The sequence below is a fragment of the Oncorhynchus nerka genome, unplaced genomic scaffold (genome assembly GCF_034236695.1).
Source record: "Oncorhynchus nerka isolate Pitt River unplaced genomic scaffold, Oner_Uvic_2.0 unplaced_scaffold_18___fragment_2___debris, whole genome shotgun sequence".
Lineage (NCBI taxonomy): Eukaryota > Metazoa > Chordata > Actinopteri > Salmoniformes > Salmonidae > Oncorhynchus > Oncorhynchus nerka.
Window position 1 is genome coordinate 121,101 of NW_027040324.1, and position 26,349 is coordinate 147,449.

Genomic DNA, 26,349 nt, shown 5'->3' on the forward strand with positions numbered 1-26,349 from the left:
GTGATGATGGAACCAACCTCAGCACTGCTGCTGTTGATGCTTCATTCGATGGGTGCGGTTACAACATGTAGGTAAGGCAGGTCAGGATTGTTTGTGAATGGTAGATAATTTTTTGAAACATGGTGCAGGTGCTGTAACGCAGTTGAGGTGTGCTTTGGTTGATTATGAGCTGACAGACTCAATCCATATGTGTGAGATGCCGCAAATGCTGATGTTATAACAAAAACGCTCATAAAAGCGTGCTACCCATGATAGAGGCATTTCCTATTTTACTGAAAAACATTTGCAAATGAATTGCCAAAGCCAGATTTATCGCCCACCGCTACCTTAGTCTAACCCCATTTTGGCTGTTTGCTTTCGTTTGGTTCCTAGTGAATACATCCCAGGTGAGGATTTCATATAAGCAAACCACTATTAATTTGAAGCTAAAAATCTGCATTATCCCCCACAGATGGTTTGTACCATTAAGAATACAGCTTACTTGTCAATGAAGTCATCTGTGCTTTTTTTCTGTATGTTGTCTGCATGGCGGAGGAGCCAGATGATCTCATCCCGGGCGAAAGAGAGAGCCATGAACACAAACAGAGCCTGTGGAAAAACAACCTGGCCTTTAGACTCAGACATCCTATTACACTATCACACAAAAAGGGAAGGGAACACAGATGCAAAACACATGAATTGAGGCGCAAACTGAAGTGAAGAGGAAATTCAGCAACTCTTGGAGGACAGTGGAAGTTGATCAAAATAAGCCTTCATCGATTCTGGGTTCGAGCCCAGGCTGTGTCGCAGCCGGCCGCGACCGGGAGGCCCATGAGGCGGCGCACAATTGGCCCAGCGTTCTCCGGGTTGGGGAGGGTTTGGCCGGCAAGGATATCCTTGTCTCATCGCGCACTAGCGACTCCTGTGGCGGGCTGGGCGCAGTGCACGCTGACCAGGTCGCCAGGTGTACGGTGTTTCCTCCTACACATTGGTGCGGCTGGCTCCCGGGTTGGATGTGCATTGCGTCAAGAAGCGGTGCGGCTTGGTTGGGTTGTGTTTCAGAGGACGCATGGCTCTCGACCTTCGCCTCTCCCGAGTCCGTACGGGAGTTGCAGCGATGAGACAAGACTAACTACTACCAATTGGATACCACGAAATTGTGGAGAAAAAAAGGGGGTAAAATTTTCAAAAATGTTTTTTATTTAAAAACCTTTATCAACTTCCACTGTCCTTTTTGCCTGCCAAGTTAGCTGAATTTCCTCTTCAGACTATCACACATAGATAACGTGTGTTAAAATTTGAAGATGACTTGTTAGTGACAGAAGCAAATTGCACACTTAATCAACAACAATAACAATACATATCCATCGACAGATTAAAAAAGGGGTTATTTTTTACCTTTGGGCCCAGCAGTCCAGGCTGGTCAGACAGAACTGTGGCCAACTCTTTCAGGGCAGACCTAAGAAACTTGCGCCTTTCTCTATGCATGGACCCACTGCAATGAATGCAAAATGAATGCTTTATTGATTTAGCATGATGAACATTCTATTGCAAGGCAGTATAAAAAAAACTACTGGGGACAATGAAGACGATATACTTACGCTTGCGATAGTGCTTGTTCTTTGCATTCTTTGATGTCATTTAGACGTTTATTGTAGCTGGAAAACAACAGACATCATTTTAACATGGAAGGCGAAGGGAGACTTCTGTACACATTTACTAAGGTACTTTTATTTTGTAAAAATGTCACACAATATTCTCAAGGCTCCATTTACAGTACAACAACAAAATGTGACTGAATTAATTTATTACGTCTCTCTTTGCAAAGGTACTTGGTTCTTACATGGACTAGTTACTCAGCTATGATAAAAAATACACTCTGCCCTTGAAACTAATGCCGGAGTTCAAAGTTGCAGCTAGCAGTCTTTCCACACTGAGATTTCAAAAGAGAGATTTACACAGCAGTGATTTGACACTTGACTTAGAATTCAACAGTCCTGTCATTTGTGCCAGTTTGATGACATATCTGGCAGATTCATTGCTAGTACTGGTTGAGCAGATTTCAAAATCAAGGATCAACCCACCAGGAAAAAACATGTTGAATCAATGTTCTATCAACGTCATCTTTTGTCACAATTTAATGTTGTGTTTTAGTTGACCATTCTGGTTCCACTTTAAATGCAGCTGATAACGGCTTCATAAACACTACATAAATGTGTTACAAATCATCTATAACTGTGTCATGTTTTATAAAGGGTTCATAAATGTGACATAACAGTGTGACGTTACCCAGAGTCAAATTTAACATAAACCTGTGCTTTATAAAGGGTGGCGAAAGTACTGCTTAATAAAGGCCTTATGAATCATATTAAATTGAGGCTTCACAAAGCATTTATAAGCATCTCATGTATCTTGGTAGAGCATTGCAACGCCAGGACAGTGTGTTCGAGTTAAAAAATGTATTCACCCATGGCTAAGTGGCTTTGGATAAAAGCGCCTGCTAAATGTTACATATTTTATTATTACTCTTAAAACATTTCTTGGATGGCCCAGCTTCTTTCCCTCTTGGGTGCATAATCAATATTGGAGCTGACCTCAAGCCGTGCTGCAGGATGACAGCACATACACAGCAAAATACTTGTGAGGCCTTTGAAAGTCTGTTTACTTGCATTTTTTCCCCCAAAGTACTTTTTCTCAGTTGGGTTTTTCCAGGTTTTGAATTTCCCCCATTTTTTCCCCCGTTTGGCAACACTTTTTAAATATAAACACATTTCATTTTATGTATTCACAACAATGCTTATGAGGTCTGAGAAAATTTTTAGAAAATTTGATTTGAGTGTAGTTTCCCTTACATTCAGTGTGCATGCCCTGCAGTGTAGTTTGGTTAGAAGGTTTTCAGCACGTGGTGATTATGCATTCCCTATAGTGATTGGCATTGTGGCCTCCAATGGAATGGGTGGAGTAAAAGTCCAGCAACACTCGGTGTGTGTGTGTGTGTGTGTATATATATTATATATATTCTACAAACCCTACTGAGTACTCTCTACAATACTTTCACTGCGGTACCCAGAATAGTTTTTGTTCTATAAGCCAATATGTATTCCATATGCAGTGATTTGCAATGGGGGCATTTAAATGACCTTGGAACATGTTTAAAGCCCACATTTAATGAAAAAGTCACTTAAATATGACAATTACTTTTCATTTAACATCAATAAATACAGGTTGTTGACACATACTATTACGTGGGGGACTTTTATTTAGCAAATTTGTGACCCCAAAGTACTTTTTTTTTGTGTTGGTGACGAGACACTGATCATATGATGAGTACACAAATCAAATGCCCAATTATGGTACCACCGGACAGCGAAAAACAAGCAAGTTAACCTTTATTTATTGTCATTTAAATTGTGCTTGCAGTAGTTAAGTGTTGAGTTTGATTACATACTGTAGCGACCTGTCGTTATTTCAAATCATTTCAAAATTTAGCCAGCTAGCAGGCTCAGCTAAACAAATTCCCTTAGATATATCCCCATCTCATAGTCATGTTATGCGATTTGTAAATAAAAGATGAATATAATAATACGAATAGAATGGAGATTCCCATCACCCCATTTAGAGTTTCTGGCAAAGCACAGAAATGTTCTTATCCAGATGGTGTCAAAGGCTTTTCCTAACAGACATGCTAACTTACTTTGTTATTACTTTTAAGGTTGGAACCAGCATGCAGTACCTCTAGCAGGCAGAGAGGCAAGAACCATTATTCCTCCAGCTCAGGGACAAGCTACATTACTGTGTAATGCTCAATATAATTGATTTGCTGGACTTTTTGAAACTTTATGTATTTTGTATTGTTTTAAAAATGTCCACATAATAGGAAATGTATGGTTTAAACAGGTCTTTAATGTTTATTTGTTTTAGCTGTTAGTGTTAATACGTGTGTTTACATCATTAAGCCTTTATGTATGTGTTATGAATGACCAAAAGGTGTCTCATTTCAAACTAAGTATTACAGAACACTACATAAAGTGTCTAATATGTTATTAACGTTCTGCTGATTTATGAAGGTGCTCTCGTGATCCACAGGTTACCGTAGGGTGTGAGAGGTATTTAAATGGGTTGATGGACCTGCAAAGCCTGTGAGTGTGAGAGCCAAGATGATTTAGAGTAGTCCAACCTCAGACCACTGCACCAGGTATTCCTTTCCTGTTCCCATGCTGGAGACCAGGGCTTAATTAGAACCGGTTACAATGGTGCCAACCTTTTGTGGAAGATCTTTCAGCGGGGGAGTGGGTGAATGTGTCAAGGACCTGATGTGCCCAACACTGTGCGGTATGGGTCGTTTTTGTTGTATGCGTGTTTGTGTACAGAGGAACATGTAACTTGGTTGCAGAAAGCCACTTTCAATTTCATTAGGTTAGGTGCTTTCATCAAGGTAAGTGTTTCTTGGTGTAACGTCATCCCCAGGCTATTGCACAAACAGCACATATACAGTGGGGCCCCAAAAAAAAATTTCAACCACCAATTGTGCACGTTCTCCAACTTAAAAAGATGAGGCCTGTAATTTTCATCATAGGTACACTTCAACTATGACAGACGAAATGAGAAAAAAAAATCCAGAAAATCACATTGTAGGATTTTTAATGAATTTATTTGCAAATTATGGTGGAAAACAAGTATTTGGTCAATAACAAAAGTTTCTCAATACTTTGTTATATACCCTTTGTTGGCAATGACAGAGGTCAAACATTTTCTGTAAGTCTTCACAAGGTTTTCACACACTGTTGCTGGTTTTTGGCCCATTCCTCCATGCAGATCTCCTCTAGAGCAGTGATGTTTTGGGGCTTTTGCTGGGAAACACGGACTTTCAACTCCCTCCAAAGATTTTCTATGGGGTTGAGATCTGGAGACTGGCTAGGCCACTCCAGGACCTTGAAATGCTTCTTACGAAGCCACTCCTTCGTTGCCCGGGCAGTGTGTTTGGGATCATTGTCATGCTGAAAGACCCAGCCACGTTTCATCTTCAATGCCCTTGCTGATGGAAGGAGGTTTTCACTCAAAATCTCACGATACATGGCCCCATTCATTCTTTCCTTTACACGGATCAGTCGTCCTGGTCCCTTTTCAGAAAAACAGCCCCAAAGCATGATGTTTCCACCCCCATGCTTCACAGTAGGTATGGTGTTCTTTGGATGCAACTCAGCATTCTTTGTCCTCCAAACATGACGAGTTGAGTTTTTACCAAAAAGTTATATTTTGGTTTCATCTGACCATATGACATTCTTCCAATCTTCTTCTGGATCATCCAAATACTCTCGAGCAAACTTCAGACGGGCCTGGACATGTACTGGCTTAAGCAGGGGACACGTCTGGCACTGCAGGATTTGAGTCCCTGACGGCGTAGTGTGTTACTGATGGTAGGCTTTGTTACTTTGGTCCCAGCTCTCTGCAGGTCATTCACTAGGTCCCCCCGTGTGGTTCTGGGATTTTTGCTCACCGTTCTTGTGATCATTTTGACCCCACGGGGTGAGATCTTAACTTAATTGAAAAGTGAAAATAGTATAATAGCGTGGTACAGATGACTTTGGAATGATACTTCAAATTCAGCATGAACAAAAAACAAAAAATAATTTAAGTGTTTCAAATGTATTTACTACTTGTATCAGTCCTATAAAACAAAACAATTACAAGACACACATTCGTGGCCAAAAGTTGAGAATGACAAATATACATTTTCAAAGTCTGTTGCCTCAGTTTGTATGATGGCAATTTGCATATACTCCAGAATGTTATGAAGAGTGATCAGATGAATTGCAAAGTCCCTCTTTGCTATGCAAATGAACTAAATCCCCCAAAAACATTTCCACTGCATTTCAGCCCTGCCACAAAAGGACAGCTGACATCATGTCAGTGATTCTCTCGTTAACACAGGTGTGAGTGTTGACGAGGACAAGGCTGGAGATCACTCTGTCATGCTGATTGAGTTCGAATAACAGACAGGAAGCTTCAAAGGGACGGTGGTGCTTGGAATCATTGTTCTTCCTCTGTCAGTCATGGTTACCTGCAAGGAAACACGTGCCGTCATCATTGCTTTGCAAAAAATGGCTTCACAGGCAAGGATATTGCTGCCAGTAAGATTGTTGTGAAGAAGGCTTCAGGGCGCCCAAGAAAGTCCAGCAAGCGCCAGGACCGTCTCCTAAAGTTGATTCAGCTGCGGGATCGGGGCACCACCAGTACAGAGCTTGCTCAGGAATGGCAGCAGGCAAGTGTGAGTACATCTGCACGCACAATGAGGCAAATACTTTTAGAGGATGGCCTCATGTCAACCATCCAGGAACAGTTTGGTGACAAACAATGCCTTTTCCAGAATGATGGAGCACCTTGCCATAAGGCAAAAGTAATAACTAAGTGGCTCTGGGAACAAAACATAGATATTTTGGGTCCATGGCCAGGAATCTCCCCAGACCTTAATCCCATTGAGAACTTGTGGTCAATCCTCAAGAGGCTGGTGGGGTGGACAAACAAAAACCCACAAATTCGGACAAACTCCAAGCATTGATTATGCAAGAATGGGCTGCCATCAGTCAGGATGTGACCCAGAAGTTAATTGACAGCATGCCAGGGCAGATTGCAGAGGTCTTGAAAAAGAAGGGTCAACACTGCAAATATTGACTCTTTGCATCAACTTCAGGTAATTGTCAATAAAAGCCTTTGACAATTATGAAATGCTTGTAATTATACTTCAGTATTCCTTAGTAACATCTGACAAAAATATCTAAAGACACTGAACTTTGTGGAAATTAATATTTGTGTCATTCTCAAAACTTTTGGCCACGACTGTACTTCATGAATCCTCCTGCAGCTCCTCATAAGAAAGGCACCGAGAGTGGTGTATTCTGAGTGGATCGAGGGTGGTGTGTTGGCGAGCGGCTTACCCACGGATGTTGACGAACAGGTCCTCACAGGCCTTGTGGATGTGAAAGACCTCATCCCTGAAGAGACAGAGGCAGGTGCTGCTCTGGAGGGCCAGCTTCCACAGGCTCAGCGCTGCTGGGTCAGTATTCAGCACCGCGTGGCACAGGACGAACCCGACTAGTGGAGGGACGGGTTAGTACTGTAAAAACTGCTGAATCCTGCTCTACAATTGCAAATATAGTAACATTGATTCCCCTTTTTGTTCAGTCACTGGCTTTATCAATAAGTGCATTGAGGACGTCGTCCCCACAGTGACTGTACGTACACAACCCCAACCAGAAATCATGGATTACAGGCAACATTCGCACTGAGCTAAAGGGTAGAGCTGCCGCTTTCAAGGTGTGGGAATCTAACCCAGAAGCTTATAAGAAATCCCACTATGCTCTGCGACGAACCATCAAACAGGCAAAGCGTCAATACAGGGCTAAGACTGAATCATACTACACCGGCTCTGACGCTCGTCTTATGTGGCAGGGCTTGCAAACTATTACAGACTACAAAGGGAGGCACAGCCACGAGCTGCCCAGTGCCTAACAGACGAGCTAAATCACTTTGCTCGCATCGAGGCAAGCAACACTGAGGCATGCATGAGAGCATCAACTGTTCCGGATGACTGTGTGATAACGCTCTCCGTAGCCGACGTGAGTAAGACCTTTAAACAGGTCAACATACACAAGGCTGCGGGGCCAGACGGATTATCAGGACGTGTGCTCCGGGCATGTGCTGACCAAATAGCAGGTGTCTTCACTGACATTTTCAACATGTCGCTGACTGAGTCTGTAATACCAACATGTTTCTAGCAAACCACCATAGTCCCTGTGCCCAAGAACACAAAGGCAACCTGCCTAAATGACTACAGACCCATAGCACTCACGTACGTAGCCATGAAGTGCTTTGAAATGCTGGTAATGGCTCACATCAACACCATAATCCCAGACACCCTAGACCCACTCCAATTTGCATACCGCCCAAACAGATCCACAGATGATGCAATCTCTATTGCACTCCACACTGCCCATTCCCACCTGGACAAAATTAATACCTATGTGAGAATGTTATTCATTGACTACAGCTCAGCGTTCAAAATCATAGTACCCTCAAAGCTCATCACTAAGCTAAGGATCCTGGGACCAAACTCCTCCCTCTGCAACTGGATCCTGGACTTCCTGACGGGCCGCCCCCAGGTGGTTAAGGTAGGTAGCAACACATCTGCCACACTGATCCTCAACACTGGAGCTCCCCAGGGGTGCGTGCGCATTCCCCTCCTGTACTCCCTGTTCACCCACGACTGCATGGCCAGGCACGAATCCAACACCATCATTAAGTTTGCAGACGACACAACAGTGGTAGGCCTGATCAACGACGAGACAGCCTATAAGGGAGGAGGTCAGAGACCTAGCCGGGTGGTGCCAGAATGACAGCATATCCCTCAACGTAACCAAAACTAAGGAGATGATTGTGGACTACAGGAAAAGGAGCACCGAGCACACCCCCCATTCTCAACGACGGGGCTGTAGTGGAGCAGGTTGAGAGCTTCATGTTCCTTGGTGTGCACATCAACAACAAACTAGAATGGTCCAAACACACCAAGACAGTCGTGAAGAGGCCACGACACAGCCTATTCATGGGTCCTGAGATCCTCAAAGGGTTCTACAGCTGCAACATCGAGAGCATCCTGACCGGTTGCATCACTGCCTGGTACGGCAATTGCTCTGCCTCTGACCGCAAGGCACTTCAGAGTGTAGTGCGCATGGCCCAGTACATCACTGGGGCAAAGCTGCCTGCCATCCAGGACCTCTACACCAGGCGGTGCCAGAGGAAGGCCCTAAAAATTGTCAAAGACCCCAGCCATCCCAGTCATAGACTGTTCTCTCTACTACCGCATGGCAAGCGGTACCGGAGTGCCAAGTCTAGGACAAAAAGGCTTCTCAACAGTTTTACCCCCAAGCCATAAGACTCCTAAACCGGTAACCAAATGGTTACCCGGACTATTTGCACCCTTGTGCCCCCTCCCCAAAACCCCTCTTTTACGCTGCTGCTACTCTCTGTTTATCTTATATGCATAGTCACTTTAACTATACATTCATGTACATACTATCTCAATTGGCCCGACCAACCAGTGCTCCCGCACATTGGCTAACCGGGCTATCTGCATTGTGTCCCAACACCCGCCAACCCCTCTTTTTACACTACTGCTACTCTCTGTTCAAAATCTAAGTTCATTTGTCACTTGCGCCGAATACAACAGGTATAGATAGACCTTACAGTGAAATGCTTTCTTATAGGCTCTAACCAATAGTGGATATATATGCATAGTCACTTTAACCATACCTACATGTACATACTACCTCAATAAGCCTGACAAACCGGTGTCTGTATATAACCTTGCAACTCTTATTTTCAAATGTCTTTTTACTGTTGTTTTATTTCTTTACTTACACCCACCCACACACACACACACACACGCACACACACTTACTTTTTTTTTTGCACTATTGGTTAGAGCCTGTAAGTAAGCATTTCAATGTAAGGTCTATGACCTGTTTTATTCGGCGCACGGGACAAATAAACTTTGATTTCTTTCACTGAGACCCACCTGAAGCATTTTAATATTTCTTGTGACTGTTATAAAACAAGATTTTGGAGTCCGGATCTAGTTTTAAGTAAGCAATCCTTGTTAAAGTAAATCCTTAGGGGCAAGAGCCTAACTCCTGTTAATGTAGAGCGAGGCAGATTGATGTACAAGTAAACCCTAGTAATCTGTCGCAGGGCCTTACCCCCAATCAATCTCAGGAGTGCCAAGCAGGGGCATGAAGTCCCATGTTTCGGTATGACTTGACCAGGGATCGAACCCCCAACCATCCAATCTCAGGGCAGACACTAAGCAAAAGGCCAAAAGGAATCCTCCCTGACCAATTTGGAGAAAAAAAACCTTAACACAATAACTTGAGCAGTAAACTTACACACAATCCATTTCTCCATACAGTCTAAGGAGAGGTATTCACAGGGCATCTAGAACAGAGAACAGAAATTTGTCACGATGTATTCACAGATTAAGTTAAGTAACTGAAAATATAATATTGGCATGCTAATAATGTGGACTTTAAAAACAGCTTGTAACATCTAACACAATTTTCCAAATGGCAGAGCTGGCTACTACATTTACAAAATGAGTAGAATAAATTGGAGAACACATGGCATGTCAACAAGATAAGGTGTTGGATGGGTGAGAGGTGTTAACTGATTGGTGTGAAGGTGGGTTTAGTAGCAGTTTAGTAGTAGTAGTAGTAGTAGTAGTAGGGGCTTAGGAAAGTGACTGGGCAGTAGGCACTGACTGTGTCTGACTGGGCCGGGTTGAGCATGGTACTGGGGGCGCTAATCAGGCTCAGAAGCTGGGCGTTCCTCCACTGGTCAGCGGACAGGTTCCTCCTGGGGTAGACCATCTGCAGCGAGATGAGTGCGTCTGACAAAGACTATCGCCATCAGAACAGAAAGAGAAGAAGATAAATTGGAGGTATTTCTGGGTGCATAATCATTTCTATAGGTATTTACTTGGTAGTTAATAGAAAATTGTGGACATTTCTTACATGGTGCTATCTGTGCCGTGTATGTAAAACAGTGCTATCTATTTTTCATTTGTATATTAGTGTTACTGAGGAATATATTCACAGATGTCTAGTGTCTCACCTTCCCATGAGGGACAAACTCTTCCATCATTTTTTTCAGAGGATTCTCATAGTCCACGATCATTTGGCCCAGCCTTGGGTATTCCCTGTCACTGGTTGCAGAGGAGAGAGGGAAAACAGTCAAAAGACATCACATAATACATTTCAGAGGATAGTCCTGCTCATAGCTCGAGCTGTACCTGGCCCCGTGTGTCATTTCATGGGCGTAGTTGTAGAGTCCAATGATTGCTTTCCGCTCTTCAATACGGGACAGTAGCATCATTAGTGTAGTGTAGGTGACAACTAAGTCAAGGTAGTTCTTGGTGAGATCAAAGTTAACCGTCTATAAAGACAGAAAGAAAAACTCCAGTTAGCTTTGATTAGGATTATAAAAAAGGTATAATCTGAGGAGATTTGAAAAACATTTATTTGTATACCAAGTAAAGGGAATTGTGGAAAGATGAATACTTACAACATCAAAGAAAACCTGGCAAGCGTCAATAGTGTTCAGCAATTCAGAAACATTGTCCTAGAAGAAATACAAAACTCTCATGTCTGGATTGTATAGGTACAACATAGCTAAATCGTATATGATTGTACAGGTGCAGTATTTTCCTACCACTATTCAGAGTAATGAAGAAATGGTTACTCAGACATTGATCTATCCTAATTAACACAGCTAAAGACACATCTATGAGCGTTGGATTTGTAACCGAAAGGTTGCAAGATCGAATCCCCGAGCTGACAAGGTAAAAATCTGTCGCTCTGCCCCTGAACAGGCAGTTAACCCACTGTTCCTAGGCAGTCATTGAAAATAAGAACTTGTTCTTAAATTACTTGCCTAGTTAAGAAAAGGTCAAATAAATAAATATATATAAAAAGCATATTACATTATGCTTATTATTACATGAATATACCTATTAAAGTAGTTTAACATTGAGTAAAACATTTTTTTAAATCCTTACCTTGAATTCCATGACATCCACAAATGTGAAGTAATATAGAGATAGATTCTTTAGTATTTCAGACTTTTCTTTTTGAAGCTGTGTAAGCTGTTGCTGTAAATGTAGAATAAACAATTTGTTAGGTCTCTCAAGGAGCATGTCAAAGTAGTCATGTCAAACTTATCTGTAAGGTTCACTTTTTCACCAGCAGTCACACACACCATGTCATTCTCCTGGTTTGATGGTTGACGTTTTACGGCACGATTGTTTTCTATATTTCATTGCATATCTAACTTTTGAATTTGGCCAATAACCTATAACTTCTTGAGTAAACCATTTGTCAGTGTTAAAGTTTAGATTGTTTCACTACACCAGTCTCCAGATGTTATTAGCTAATGACTTTGACAAAAATGCATTGTAGGGAACCCTTAGGTACCGAGTGACGATCCAGTATTTAATTTTTTAAATTATCATTATCCTTTTTTAATTATTAGCCAATTTCTTGGTATCCAATTGGTAATTACAGTCTTGTCTCATCGCTGCAACTCCCGTACGGACTCGGGAGAGGCGAAGGTTGAGAGCCGTGCGTCCTCCAAAACACAACCCAACCAAGCCACACTGCTTCTTGACACAATGCCCACTTAACCCGGAAGCCAGCCGCACCAATGTGTCGGAGGAAACACCGTACGCCTGGCGACCGTGTCAGCGCCCACTGCGCCCGGCCCGCCACAGGAGTCGCTAGAGCGTGATGGGACAAGGACATCCCTGCCGGCCAAACCCTCCCCTAACCCAGACGACGCTGGGCCCATTGTGCGCCGCCCCATGGGTCTCCCGGGTCACGGCCAGCTGCGACAGAGCCTGGACTCGAACCCAGAATCTCTAGCGGCACTGCCTTCGACCACTGCCACACTCAGGAGGCCGTTATCCAGTATGGTTTGTAGTATGTATGACAATTACCATGAGCTATGCTTTATTGCCAAATTGAGACTAAATATTGGTCTAGCTAGGTTTACCTAAATCAGCTCTAGCATTAGCCATATACAATTATTAATTGTATTTTCTTACATATATTATAGGACTGTCTTGTATGTCAGTAAAATGTTAATGTAACAATAAGGACATGTTTGTTCTGAAGTTAGTAAGTCATTTCAGGCGGTTAGGTTAACCAGATTACCCATGCCCTATATTACAATTCATGGAAGACCAATACAATACAAATATTGTCTATTATTAACTCAAAAAACATTTCTCTCCTGCGAAAATGGAAATACAGTCTTAGTTGTTACATTTTCACGTGAATAATGCTCCAATCAAAATCTCAACCATACAATTCAATATTTGATTTTTTTTTAGCTGGGCCAACCAGTTCTGACATAACATTGCCTCAGAATGGAATAGCATGAGGGTAAAGGCTTTTACATCTTTTCAAGACAAATTAGCAAGAACAAGTTGTGTTTGCATGTGCTACTTTCCCCACTGATACGCAGTGTTTACACAGGCAGCTCAACTAATATTTTTTTTCCCACTTTTGACCAATCAGATCCTTTGCCAAAAATATCAGAACTGGGCTAACTGTGTAAACCCAGCCATATATGCCTAGCTTGTACGATAAATGTATAGTCTAATTGGTAAGAATAATGACAGAGTATTCAAATAAAATGGTTTAATGACCAGATAACCTAGTTGTCAAGATGCATTACTAGGCTATACGAAGTAATCTAAGAGCTGAAGCAGAATTAAACCGATTTCCCCCTTAACCTAGATGGGGTGGGTAAAATGAAACTTAGATTCCTTTGCATAGTCTATCAGGATAAGAAGCAATAGGCTAGATGAAAACTAAAACTCTTCCACTACAAAAGGCAGACTAAGCAAAGCTAAGCAAAATGGCACTACAAATAGTACAAAATTACCAAAAAGGAATATCCAGAAAAAAGCCACATTAACAGGTTATGGCTGCATCCCTTTGTTCTCAATTTCCACCTGAAGACATACCCAAATCTAACTGCATGTAGCTTAGCCCCAGAGGCAAGGATATGCATATTCTTGGTATCATTTGAATGGAAACATGCTGAAGTTTGTGGAAATGTTAATTGAATGTAGGAGAATATAACACAGTAGATCTGGTGGAAGAAAAGAGAAAGAGAATACGTTTTCTGTTTTTTATTGTTGTAGTATCATCTTTCACATGTACTAGAATAGCCACACAGTCAGATAGGATGCTGAAGATTATTTTGATGGATAACACAAGAGGGGAACTGTAGGTATGCAACGTTTCAGACTGATAACTTCAGGAATGGGTGAGCTACATGACATTTAGCATGAAGTCACCCAGGTGTCCCACACAAGTTGCCCAAATGTACCCAAGTGGCCGAATTGGTGAAATGACCTACATCTCTATACAGCAGTGCAAATAACTATATACAACACATCAAAAAGCAATTCTAACACACACACACACACACACACACACACACACAAAATATGTTTACAAAAATATTAGAAAATAAATATAAAAAATATATTTTTTAAAACAGTACACCCCTTGGAAGTCCTCGTCACAATATTTTGATGCCTGTGCCATGTCCCATAGCAGTCTCTTTCTGATGTAAAGCAGAGGCAAACTGAACAAGTGGTGCATTTCATGCGACACAGAACACAACGACGCCTCCATGCTGTGCCCTTTTGGCCCTGAGGCACAGTCATGCCTACAGTAATGAACTGTGGCATATGAACACCACTGGGGGCATAGGTAGAGCGGGCAGCTTGGCACCGGTGGCTCCCAGTCGGAGTCGCTATCACTGTGAAAGAAAAACAATATATATTTGTATTGTATGAGCCTTTTATCATCACAAAATAAACAGATATTTGTTGTATAGAGCAGAGGGAACAGTCACTAAGGTGAAGTGCTGTTCCATTCAACTCCGGCCATTGTATGTATATATATATATATATATATACACACACACACACCCAAACAAACCAACACACACACAAACCACACATTTCATTGCTAAAAAAAAATATATATATATATATATTTTTCTCATAAAACAGCATTAGCACTTACCCGTCCAGAAGTACATCCTGTCCTTGAAGAAACAGCTCCTCAGTTCGTTTGAATCATAACACTCAAAGACTCCGCAAACAAAAAAATCTGTCTCACTTTCACTTTTGACTTCGCTTTACCCGATTTATTCGCCATGATATCTTTAATGAAATCGTTGAAAATACAACTTTCCGAAATACAGCTGCGCGTAAAAAGCCTTACAGCAACTCCTCTGATCGTCAAGGCGAGAATGGAGTTCCCTGCGCGTGCGATTACAAACAAGGAATTGTGGTCCAACCCAAAACCATTACATACTGGCGTTTACCTCAGCTCATTGGCTATCTACCCAGCTAGATTTCAAGAAGATCAGTGGTCATTGGGCAGAAAAATAGTCAATCAATGAAGCTTCGCTAAACTTATTGGTGCGTAAGGTAGTCATTGATCCTTGTCTTCAAATCAGCTCACCTCGGTCAATACTCCCCGCAAGAAAAACAATGACATTTTGCTGTGTTGCAAACATCCAGAGGAATGCACTGAAACCAACCATGACTAGATAAACGATTGTTTACGGGGGGGGTAATCACGTCGAATGCTCCGTAAAAAATTGATAGAGATGGAATTCACGGCTTTACAAAATGTTTCGATTTAGGCTATAAAAATGGATTTTAAAGAAAACAGCACTTCATTTGATCAGGAAGAGAAATAAGAGCAAGATATCAGAATGTAAGTCATAATTTTACCTTCAGATGTGAATGTGTAAAAACTGTCATGGCGGAAAATGTTTGTTGTTGATTGCTCTTCTCAAACAAAAGCATGGGATTTGTTTTCTGTAATAGCTATTTTAAATTGGAAAACGTAGTTTGATTACCAAGATTCTAATCTTTTGAAGGGTGTAAGACACTTGGATTTTCAAGAATGTTTAATGTTACGAAGTTGTATTTTTATGAAGGTTTTTACGAAGTTGTACGGGGATTGCCGCCATAACAGGTTAAGCATGCAAAACATTGAACAAAAACAAACAAAGAAAAAAACATAAGGGACATAATGACACAGTTAAATATAATTAAGCTCAAAGTCATTCCAATAGGCAGTTAGCTACACATTTCACACAAACACAGCAAAAGCAAATAGTAAGAAAGTAGCATATATGACAACACAAATGTACAGTACACATAATGTACATACGGTATGACTATGTGATCATACATTTAGAAGTTACCATTTTTAAATGATGAAAGAAAATGTCCGGCGACGCCATGTCTAAAATAATTGTATATACACTGAGCATACAAAACATTATGAACACATGCTCTTTCCATGACAGACTGACCAGGGGAATCCAGGTGAAAGATATGATCCCCTATTGATGTCACTTAAACCCACTTCAAATCAGTGTAGATGTATTTTTGAAATTTATTTAACTAGGCAAGTCAGTTAAGAACAAATTCTTAATTACAAGCGACGCCCTATGGGACTCCCAATCACGGCCGCGTGTGATACACCCTGGAATCAAACCAGGGTGTCTGTAGTGACACCTCAAGCACCGAGATGTAGTGACACCTCAAGCACAGAGATGTAGTGACGCCTCAAGCACTGAGATGCAGTGCCTTAGACTGCTGCGCCACTTGGGAGCCCAGGTGAGGAGACAGGTTAAAAATATATTTTTAAGCCGCGCGACAATTGAGACATGGATTGTGTAATGTATGCCATTCAGAGGGTGAATGGGGTATGGTAGTAGGTGCCATGCAGACCAGTTTGTCTCAAGAACTGCAACGCTACTGGGTTTCACAGTCAACAGTTTCCTGAGTGTATCAAGAAAGTGTTCTTAATGTTTTGTACACTCAGCATATTTAATTTACAATTTAGTCATTAAGCAGACTATCGTATCCAGAGCGACTTACAGTAGTGAGGGGATACATTTTCATACTGTTCATCTGTGGGAATCGAACCCACTACCCTGGTGTTACAAGCGCCATGCTCTACCAAATGACTACATGGCAGTTACTGCCTCTCGAACGCTCACAGACAAAATCTATAACATTAATGCAATATCCTACTGCATAAGGTCATTTGAATAAACTTAAAACAGAACTTACATTATTGTTTCGCGTCTCTATTGCAGGGAATTTTCGTACGATAAACTTAACCACCGACTCCAAGTTTTTGTCCACCAGGTATGATGGCTTTGCTTTGGGGTCGCCGCATGCCTAAAGTGGAAAGGGAAGAGAACAGAAAGATGCTACAGCAGTCATCTTTGAATACTGGCTGATTCTCATTGAGCAGCATTGTTAGTCAAATAAGAAGGTTGTTAATTAAGTTCATGATTGACAGGATGAACAGGCAGAGTGAAAATGGTTTCATTTTTGCTGAAAAATGGAGTGAGCAGAGAGAGAAAGGAGAACAAAACATTCTGCACAAGGTCTCCTGTTTAGGTCTCATAATTTAAAAATGCCATCTAGAACCAATAGGTTAAATGCAGTTTTTTGTTTTAAATTATGATCAGTTTTTCATTGGGCAGTTCTCTACAAAAGAGATTGTTCTTAAAGGGGAAGTACACCTAAAATAAAACATTTCCCAAGTAATTCCATACATTGAAACTAGTTAGGTGGAGTTAAGACTTCACCCCCTTTCTCCCTGCAGTCTAGAACAGGAAAGCTGCAAAAACGGGTCACGTGATTCCTCACGTTTCTTTGGAAACTACTAGCTCTGCTCCGTTGTCATTCAAAGACCTATTGTAGACTAATTCTTTGTTAACCTATTTAGCCGTATGCCTTCAATTTATCACATTCATAAAAAGAAACGGCCCTTTTTCAGGACCCGGTCTTACAAAAATAATTTGTAAAAATCCAAATAACTTCACAGATCTTCATTGTAAAGGGTTTAAACATGGTTTCACATGCTTGTTCAATTAACCATAAAAAAATAATGAATATGCACCTGTGGAACAGTCGTTAAGACACTAACCGCTTACAGACAGTAGGCAATTAAGGTCACAGTTATGAAAACTTAGGACACTAAGGAGGCCCTTCTACTGACTCTGAAAAACACCATAAGAAAGATGCCCTGCTCATCTGCGTGAACGTGCCTTAGGCATGCTGCAAGGAGGCATGAGGACTGCAGATGTGGCCAGGGCAATAAATTGCTATGTCCGTACTGTGAGACACCTAAGAAAGCGCTACAGGGAGACAGGACGGACAGCTGATCGTCCTCGCAGTGGCAGACCATGTTTAACAACACCTGCACAGGATCGGTACATCCAAACATCACACCTGCGGGACATGTACAGGATGCAACAACTGCCCAAGTTCCATCAGGAACGCACAATCCCTCCATCAGTGCTCAAACTCAGCCTATTGCGGACAGAGAGACTGGAATGAGGGCTTGTAGGCATGTTGTAAGGCAGGTCCTCACCAGTCATCACCGGCAAGAACGCCGCAGGGGTGATGGTCGGATTCGCGTTTATCATCGAAGGAATGACCGTTATACAGAGGCCTGTACTATGGAGCGGGGTCGATTTGGAGGTGGAGGGTCTGTCATGGTCTGGGGCGGTGTGTCACAGCATCATCAGACTGAGCTTGTTGTCATTGCAGGCAATCTCAACGTTGGTCGTTACAGAGAAGACATCCTCCTCCCGCATGTGGTACTCTTCCTGCAGGCTCATCCTGACATGACCCTCCAGAATGACAATGCCACCAGCCATACTGCTCGTTCTGTGTGTGATTTCCTGCAGGACAGGAATGTCAGTGTTCTGCCATGGCCAGCGAAGCGCCCGGATCTCAATCCCATTGAGCAAGTCTGGGACCTGTTGGATCGGAGGGTGAGGACTAGGGCCATCCCCCGAGAAATGTCCGGGAACTTGGGTGTGGGGTAACATCTCACAGCAAGAACTGGCAAATCTGGTGCAGTCCATATGGAGGAGATGCAGCTGGTGGCCACACCAGATACTGACTGTTACTTTTGATTTTGACCCCCCCTTTGTTCAGGGACACATTATTCCATTTCTGTTAGTCACATGTCTGTGGAACTTGTTCAGTTAGTCTCAGTTGTTGAATCTTATGTTCATATAAATATTTACACATGTTAAGTTTGCTGAAAATAAACAGTTGACAGTGAGAGGAGGTTTCTTTTTTGCTGAGTTTATAATGAATTAAAATGACTTTATTTGTATGGCATGTTCAATGAAAACAAAGAAACTGACGCCTTTCGGCTGAGCTACTTTGATCAAAAGTAGTATCAGTTTTGAGTCAGGAAATGTATACTTTTCCACTTTAAATATGATGCAAACTGATGCACAGTGCATTCAGAAAGTATTCAGACCCCTTCCCTTTTCCCAAACTTTTTTAGCGGTACAGCCTTATTCTAAAATGAATTAAATGAATGTTGTTCTTCAACAATCTACATACAATACCCCATTATGACAAAGCAAAAAAGGTTTAGATTTTTTTGCAAACGTATTAAATAAAAAACAGAAATACCTTATTTACATAAATATTCAGACCCTTTGCTATGAGACTTGAAATTGAGCTCAGGTGCATCCTATTTCCATTGATCATCCTTGAGATGTTTCTACAACTTGATTGGAGACACCAAGACTCTTCTTAGAGCTGGCTGCCTGGCCACACTAAGCAATCGGGGGGAGAAGGGCCTTGGTCAATGAGGAGGTGACCAAGAACACGATGGTCACTCTGATAGAGCTCGAGAGTTCCTCTGTGGAAATGGGAGAACCTTTGAGGATATCCTTTTCTGCAGCACTCCACCAATCAGTTATTTATGGTAGAATGGCCACACGTAAGCCACTCCTCAGTAAAACGCGCATGACAGCCTGCTTGGAGTTTGCCAAATGGCCCCTAAAGGACTCTCAAGACCTTGAGAAACAAGATGCTCTGGTCTGATAAAACCAAGATTGAACTCTTTGGCCTGAATGCCAAGAATAATGTCTGGAGGAAACCTGGCACCATCCCTACAGTGATGCATGGTGGTGGCAGCGTCATGCTGTGGGGATGTTTTTCAGCGGAAGGGACTGGGAGAATAGTCCGGTTGAGGGAAAGATGAACAGAGCAAAGTACAGAGAGATCCTTGATGAAAGCTAGAGCGCTCAGGACCTCAGACTAGGGCAAAGTTTTCACCTTCCAACAAGACATTGACCCTAAGCATACAGCCAAGACAACGCAGGAGTGCCCCAGCCAGAACCCAGACTTTAACCCCATCGAACATCTCTGGAGAGACCTGAAAATAGCTTTGCAGCAAAGCTCCCCATCTAACCTGACAGAGCTTGATAGGATCGGCAGACAAGAATGGGAGAAACTCCCCAAATACAGGTGTGCCAAGCTTGTAGCATCATACCCAATGAAGACTTGAGGCTGTAATCGCTGCCAAAGTACTGGGTAAAGGGTCATAATCCTTATTTAAATGTGAAATTTCTATTTTTAATTATTAAAACGTAAACATTTTTTTAAACAAATTTTGCTTCATCATTGAGGTATTGTGAGTAGATAGATAAAGGAAAATAAGAATTTCATACATTTTTGAATAAGGCTGTAACGTAACAAAATGTGGAAAACATCAAGGAGCCTGAATAATTTCCGAATGCACTGTTTATGTACTCATTTGGAGCTTGACACCACACGGTATGCACTTTATATAAGACATCTAGGGAAGGCAAAGTTCCACTATTTTCCATTGAAAGATAGCCAGATGGAGAAGATGGCTAGTAGCGATAAAAACGGCAAATACTATGTAAACATTCCTACAGACAATATTGCAAATGTATCATGAAGTCCCATGGTGCCACAAATAACTGAGGTCAATATCCCCATCTCACTCACAGGTTCTGGCCTCAATAGATCGGTCTTCAAACAACTAAGCAACAGCAAGCGCCTCTGGCACCCATGTGAGTTGATGTTGTGTGAAAATATCCAGTAGACCTTTTCCCAATGTGTTGGCTAGCCATGATTATTTTCATGACAACATTTCAGGCAACTGTATAGCCTTGTGTGGAATAACTGGCCGCAGGACCCACCTGGGGTATATTATTTCCCAGTCTGGTCTATTGTTTCTCTGTAACTCCCTCCCCCTGTCAATAGGATGTCATAAGATGAATGCACCAATTTGTAAGTCGCTCTGGATAAGAGCGTCTGCTAAATGACTTAAATGTAAATGTTAAATGTAAATAGGGGCCATGAGTATCCTAACAATATAATTTACATGAAGCACAATGGCCATAACAAAAATGCTTTATAGGTTAGTAAACATGGCATCACTTGACTTATGTTTGGGCGGAAGTTACTCCTTTCTCAATACACATAACACTAATATGGATTATAATAATGAGAATGTGGACAGGGAACAAGCTACTTGAATAACTTGATAGACCTCATTTCCTTTATATAAGCATTTTTATTATAAAATAGATCATATTATGCTATGTGATGTACATGCGTGAAGTAATATGAAGTACCATATTTCCTGTTACAACATAAGCTACCGGTATTTTGTGAAACAAAAATGATCATTAAGAATAAATCTGTGTGTGTACCATGTAAACATGTCTAACTGCCCTTGTCTAACTGCATTAATTGTGTAGGTGAGAAACACTTGATCCTAAAACAAAGTGCAAGCAGTGGGTGGCCAAACATTTGTTTTTAAATAAATGAACAAAAAAACTTTTGCAGTTCAGGGAGAAACTGGTTGACCAGGTGCTGGAGTGGTAACAACATCCAACGGTGATTTACAAGAATCCTTAATCCCACCTGCCCAAGCCTACTTTAATCTTCCAGCCAACATTACTAGAGGAGAGACCTGAGAAAGGACCTGGTTAGAAGATATCGCTCCAGAATGAAGTAGACACAAAGACTTTCATGATGCACATACAATAGGTTGCTAACATTATGTAGTATACTAGTTTAAATATTTGTATATGTAACTAAACAATGTTTGAATGTTTTGTATTCCAGTTGTGGTCGATTTGCATGGATATTCTTTATTTTTGCAGTCACAGTACCTAACCTGACAAACAAATCAGTCTGGGAGCAGCACAACCTTGGGAGTCTTTCACTTCCTGAAAACCAGGGGAGACCCCCTAAGGCAGTGGATATTTGGCTCGGACGGTATTTAACACGCAGGATGGGAGAGGAATCCGGACTCAGTGACTCACCGCAGAGGACCCACTTCAAAGCTATGCTGAATGAGACTAGGGATGGGCATTTGACTGTTGAGAACTCACATGAAATATCTAATTTACACCCAAGTCAATATTTTGTAGAAGTACCTTTGACAGCGATTACAGCTGTAAGTCTTTCTGTGTAAGTCTCAAAGAGCATTCCACACCTGCATTGTGTAACATTTGCCCATTATCTTTTCAAAATTCTTCGAGCTCTGTCAAATTGGTTGTTGATCACTGCTAGATAACCATTTTCAGGTCTTTCCATAGATCTTCAAGTAGATGTACATCAAAACTATAACTCTGCCACTGTCACCGTCTTCTTGGTAAGGAAGTCCAGTGTAGATTTGACCTTGTGTCGTAGGGTTATTGTCTGCTGAAAGGTGAACCAGGTTTTCCTCTACGATTCCGCCTGTGTTTAGCGCCATTCCGTTTATTTATTATACTGAAAAACTCCCCAGTCCTTAAAGATTACAAGCATACCCATAACATGACACAGCCACCACTATGCTTGAAAATATGGGGAGTGGTACTCAGTAATGTGTTGTATTTGCCCCAAACATAACACTTTACATTCAGGACAAAAAGTGAATTCCCGCCTATGCGGCAACTGAGTTAGGAAGGACGCCCGTATCTTCATAGTGACTGGGTGTATTGCTACACCATTCAGAGTGTAATTCATAACATTACCATGCTCAATGGGATATTCAATGTCTGCTTTTTATTTTACCCATCTACCAATAGGTGCCCTGTTTTGTGCGGTATCAGAAAACCTCCTTGGTCTTTGTAGTTGAATCTGTATTTGAAATTCACTGCTCGGCCGAGGGACCTTACAGATAATTGCATGTGGGGTATATAGATAAGGTTAGTTAAACACTATTATTGCCATGAGTCCATGAAACTGGTTATGCAAATTTTTACTCCTGAACTTATTTAGGCTCACCTTAAAAAAGGGGTTAAAAACTTAGACTCAAGACATTTCAGCATTTCATTTTTAAATAATTGTAAAGGTTTCGAAAAACATAATTCTACTGTAACATTGTGATATTGTGTGTAGGCCAATTTTTTTTTTTAAATGTGTGCAATTTAATCCATTTTAAATTCAGGCTGTAAAATGTGTGACTGACAGCAGAGCTAGCAGTGCACAAAGACATCACGTGACCTGTTTTTTTCCAGTTCTAGACTGCAAGGAGAGAGGGGGAGAAGGAGAACTCCACCTAACTAGTTTCAATGTATGGAATCACTTGGGACATTTTGGATTTTAGGTCAACTTCCCCTTTAACATGGTGGTAAAGCGGCATGCATTTTGGGTACACGTATCATAAGGTGAACAGGATGCTGTGCATGCATGTGTTGTCATCACATAGGTTAATAATGATAGTTACTAAACCTTATGGTGTGTGTGTGTGTGTGTGTGTGTGTGTGTGTGTGTGTGGACACTAACTGTAATACTATACCACAAATCGTTGGAGGAAGTAGGCTTGTATTTGAAAACGGTGGGCAGTCAAAACATCAGGGTCAAGCTCATTAGGGCACGCAAACAATTTGCCACATCAAAATGAAAATACACAGAATGATACGTCACCTACAGAGGCTATTGTGTATCTTCATCCACTATAAAGCCAGTCACCGTTGGTCAACAATTAACTGCCAATAACACAACTATAAAAAGTATTAAAAAGCTTTCAATTAGACAATTAAGCTCTTTTTCTGCACTTAAAACAGTGATTGGATAAATTGGTTGAACTGGTTAACGAGGCTCTGTGGGGTGTCAAGCATTCTAATGCTGTCCTGGTGTTGCCTACAGTGGGGGTGTCATAAAACCAGTTTCCCGATATTCAGAAGTATTATGGCAAAGAAACAAAACATGCCCTTGTTGACACTAACCAGATGGCCACAGCTAGATGATTACCTAGCAAGATGGCAAAGAAACAATTTAATTCACACTCCATAATCCCATACGGCCAGTGTCAGACCATAGCTAGCTAGCTAAACATTTGGCTAACGATAACATATTCACTAGCTAGCACAACATAGCTAGCTAGCCAGCCAGCCAAGGACACTGCACTAACTTGGCAGCTAACAACCATTGTGATTAATTATAGTGTCAATACTACCTACAGTGGTTAGCTAGCTTGGAAGTATGTAGTGTTGTGTGCATTGCAACTCTACACTTAGCTAGCTACCATCCCATAGCCTACATTGCATTTGAAGTGTGACTGGCTCATCCGTGGACGTACGAAGAAAATGCCCTTACTTGTCATTTTTTGTTGTTGACTCCCCCACGTGGGGGTTAATGCTCTCAAAATGGCTCAAAGTCAAGTTGTTGGCCACTGACAAGTATTGCGATTCTAGGTTCGTCGCTACCGGGTCGGCAGGCAACAGGTACTGCTTTTGTTCTAGCAAGAGAAGGGAGGGCCACCAACTGTGATAATCTAACTGCCGATAGGGACTTCTCTGTGCATTTCATGCTTTACGTTATTGAAGAAAACAGTCCTAATGTTGGAAACAAACAGCCTTATGTAGTCTAGTCAGCCAGTGTCACATTTGTTTATTTTCCAAGATATAGCACAGCAAGCGCTTAAAAGGATCAAAGGATTTAATCCAATAGAACATTTTGCATAGCAGCATCGTGACAGTTATTGTGAGGACCCTAGCCTATAGTAGCAGTTAGTATGGATGATGTTGCTAGCTACATAACGGCAGTCTTCATTTGAGAAAGAGGGGCGATACGAAGATCTGAGACGAAACAGAGCCTGTAAGTCTAAAAGAGTGACATTACGTGTTTGTTTTTTCAACAAATAGGTTAAAAAGCTACAACAGGAATGGCATGCAAGTATCTAGACTATACTACACATATAGGCTCGGTGGTTTGCAACACAAAACTACTGAAGGGCAAGGATTTAAGAACGGGAGAGAAAAGTACAACACGAAACACCATGTTTCTCAAAACACACAGCAACACAGTAGCTGTCAATCAAAAGCATTTCTATTGTAATTCTGCTTTTAAAGACCATTTTTCTGGCAATTGCTCAATGAGACGGGAAACAAAAGCGCTCCGATTTGGCAACACAGACCTCTTATAGCAGCTGTACCAACACTATGCGCTAAGGCACTGTGGTTAACATAGAGAAGGGTCATGAAACATGAGGACTAGGTAGAAGGCGATAGGAAAGGAAGGTTGAGATTTAGGGAAAGGCGAAAAGCTGTGCAAACCTTCCAAACTTGTCCTTGCTGGAGGAGGAGCATTGTAACAGAAAGAGAGAAAGGTATACATCAACACAGGCTCTTCAGTAACTAACATGCATATCTAATTGCAAACAACTGGTTTTGGAGATAATTCTACATTCTAATATGTTAGTTATACAGGCCAAGGACTTAGGCCTATGTTATGCCACATAGGGGACCTTCTTATCTAGGCCTATGTGAGTGTCCCAAACTGTCATTCATTCAATACTGATGGTATTAATTATGGTGTAGTCTACGTTGTCCCTATTATAAGAACCTTGACCTCCAGGAGTGGGGTGCTCTGTAAGCTTCTCTCCGTCTAGCCTATAGGCTTCCTGAGGACACTGAAGATTCGAGGGTTGTAAGGGTGAATAAGCAGAAAGAACAGCATGCAAGAGAAGCATAAATCAGGGATGCAAACTCGTGAGGGACAAAAGAGGCATCACTTTCCCTGCTAGGGGGAAATTCAGGTTAACTAATTAAAACAACAAAGAATATGATCTACATGATCAATCTCTGTGTGTAAAATAAAAAGTGGTTCATGTGAACCTAACTCTCAGCTGAAAAATTTAAAGAAAGCAATCCAATGTTAGTTGTTGCTTAGACTTTACTGCAAATGACGCTCAAGTCTTGAGAAAAAAAACAATACACGAATATTGCAGTTAGCCATGACAGACTTTATAATAGAATTCTTGTGACCACACACATCTACAGTTGAAGTCGGAAGTTTACATAAACTAGTTTTAATGACTCCAACCACTCCACAAATTTCTTGTTAACAAACTATAGTTTTGGCAAGTCGGTTAGGACATCTACTTTGTGCATGACACAAGCAATTTTTCCAACAGTTAACAGAGATTATTTCACATATAATTCAATGTATCACAATGTCAGTGGGTCAGAACTTTACATACACTAAGTTGACTGTGCCTTTAAACAGCTTGGATAATTCCAGAAAAATGATGTCATGGCATTACAAGCCTCTGATAGGCTAATTGACATAATTTGAGTCAATTGGATGTGTACCTGTGGATGTATTTCAAGGCCTACCTTCAAATTCAGTGCCTCTTTGCTTAACATCATGGGAAAATCTAAAGAAATCCGCCAAGACCACAGAAAAACTCCTGAAGGTAACACGTTCATCTGTACAAACAATAGTATGCAAGTATAAACACCATGGGACCACGCAGCTGTCATACCGCTCAGGAAGGAGATGCGTTTTGTCTCCTAGAGATGAACATACTTTGATGCTAAAAGTAAAAATCAATCCCAGAACAACAGCAAAGGACCTTGTGAAGATGCTGGAGGAAACAGGTACAAAAGTATCTATATCCACAGTAAATCGAGTCATAT

General features: G+C 41.5%; 1 protein-coding gene across 3 annotated transcripts in view; it reads right to left on the reverse strand.

Moving 5' to 3' along the window:
- Window positions 1-26,349, reverse strand: part of LOC115134642 (nck-associated protein 1-like) — a 56,625-nt gene that overhangs the window by 25,581 nt on the left and 4,695 nt on the right. For all 3 annotated transcript variants that reach the window (XM_065016488.1, XM_029668850.2, XM_065016489.1), the window contains exons 2-12: window positions 16,706-16,816; window positions 11,585-11,677; window positions 11,092-11,148; window positions 10,820-10,962; window positions 10,642-10,732; window positions 10,290-10,427; window positions 9,918-9,966; window positions 6,915-7,071; window positions 1,581-1,637; window positions 1,378-1,474; window positions 482-588 (exon numbers count right to left, since the gene is read on the reverse strand). In XM_065016488.1, the coding sequence (XP_064872560.1) occupies window positions 482-588; window positions 1,378-1,474; window positions 1,581-1,637; window positions 6,915-7,071; window positions 9,918-9,966; window positions 10,290-10,427; window positions 10,642-10,732; window positions 10,820-10,962; window positions 11,092-11,148; window positions 11,585-11,677; window positions 16,706-16,816 (1,100 nt within the window). The remainder of the gene's footprint in view (window positions 1-481; window positions 589-1,377; window positions 1,475-1,580; window positions 1,638-6,914; window positions 7,072-9,917; window positions 9,967-10,289; window positions 10,428-10,641; window positions 10,733-10,819; window positions 10,963-11,091; window positions 11,149-11,584; window positions 11,678-16,705; window positions 16,817-26,349) is intronic.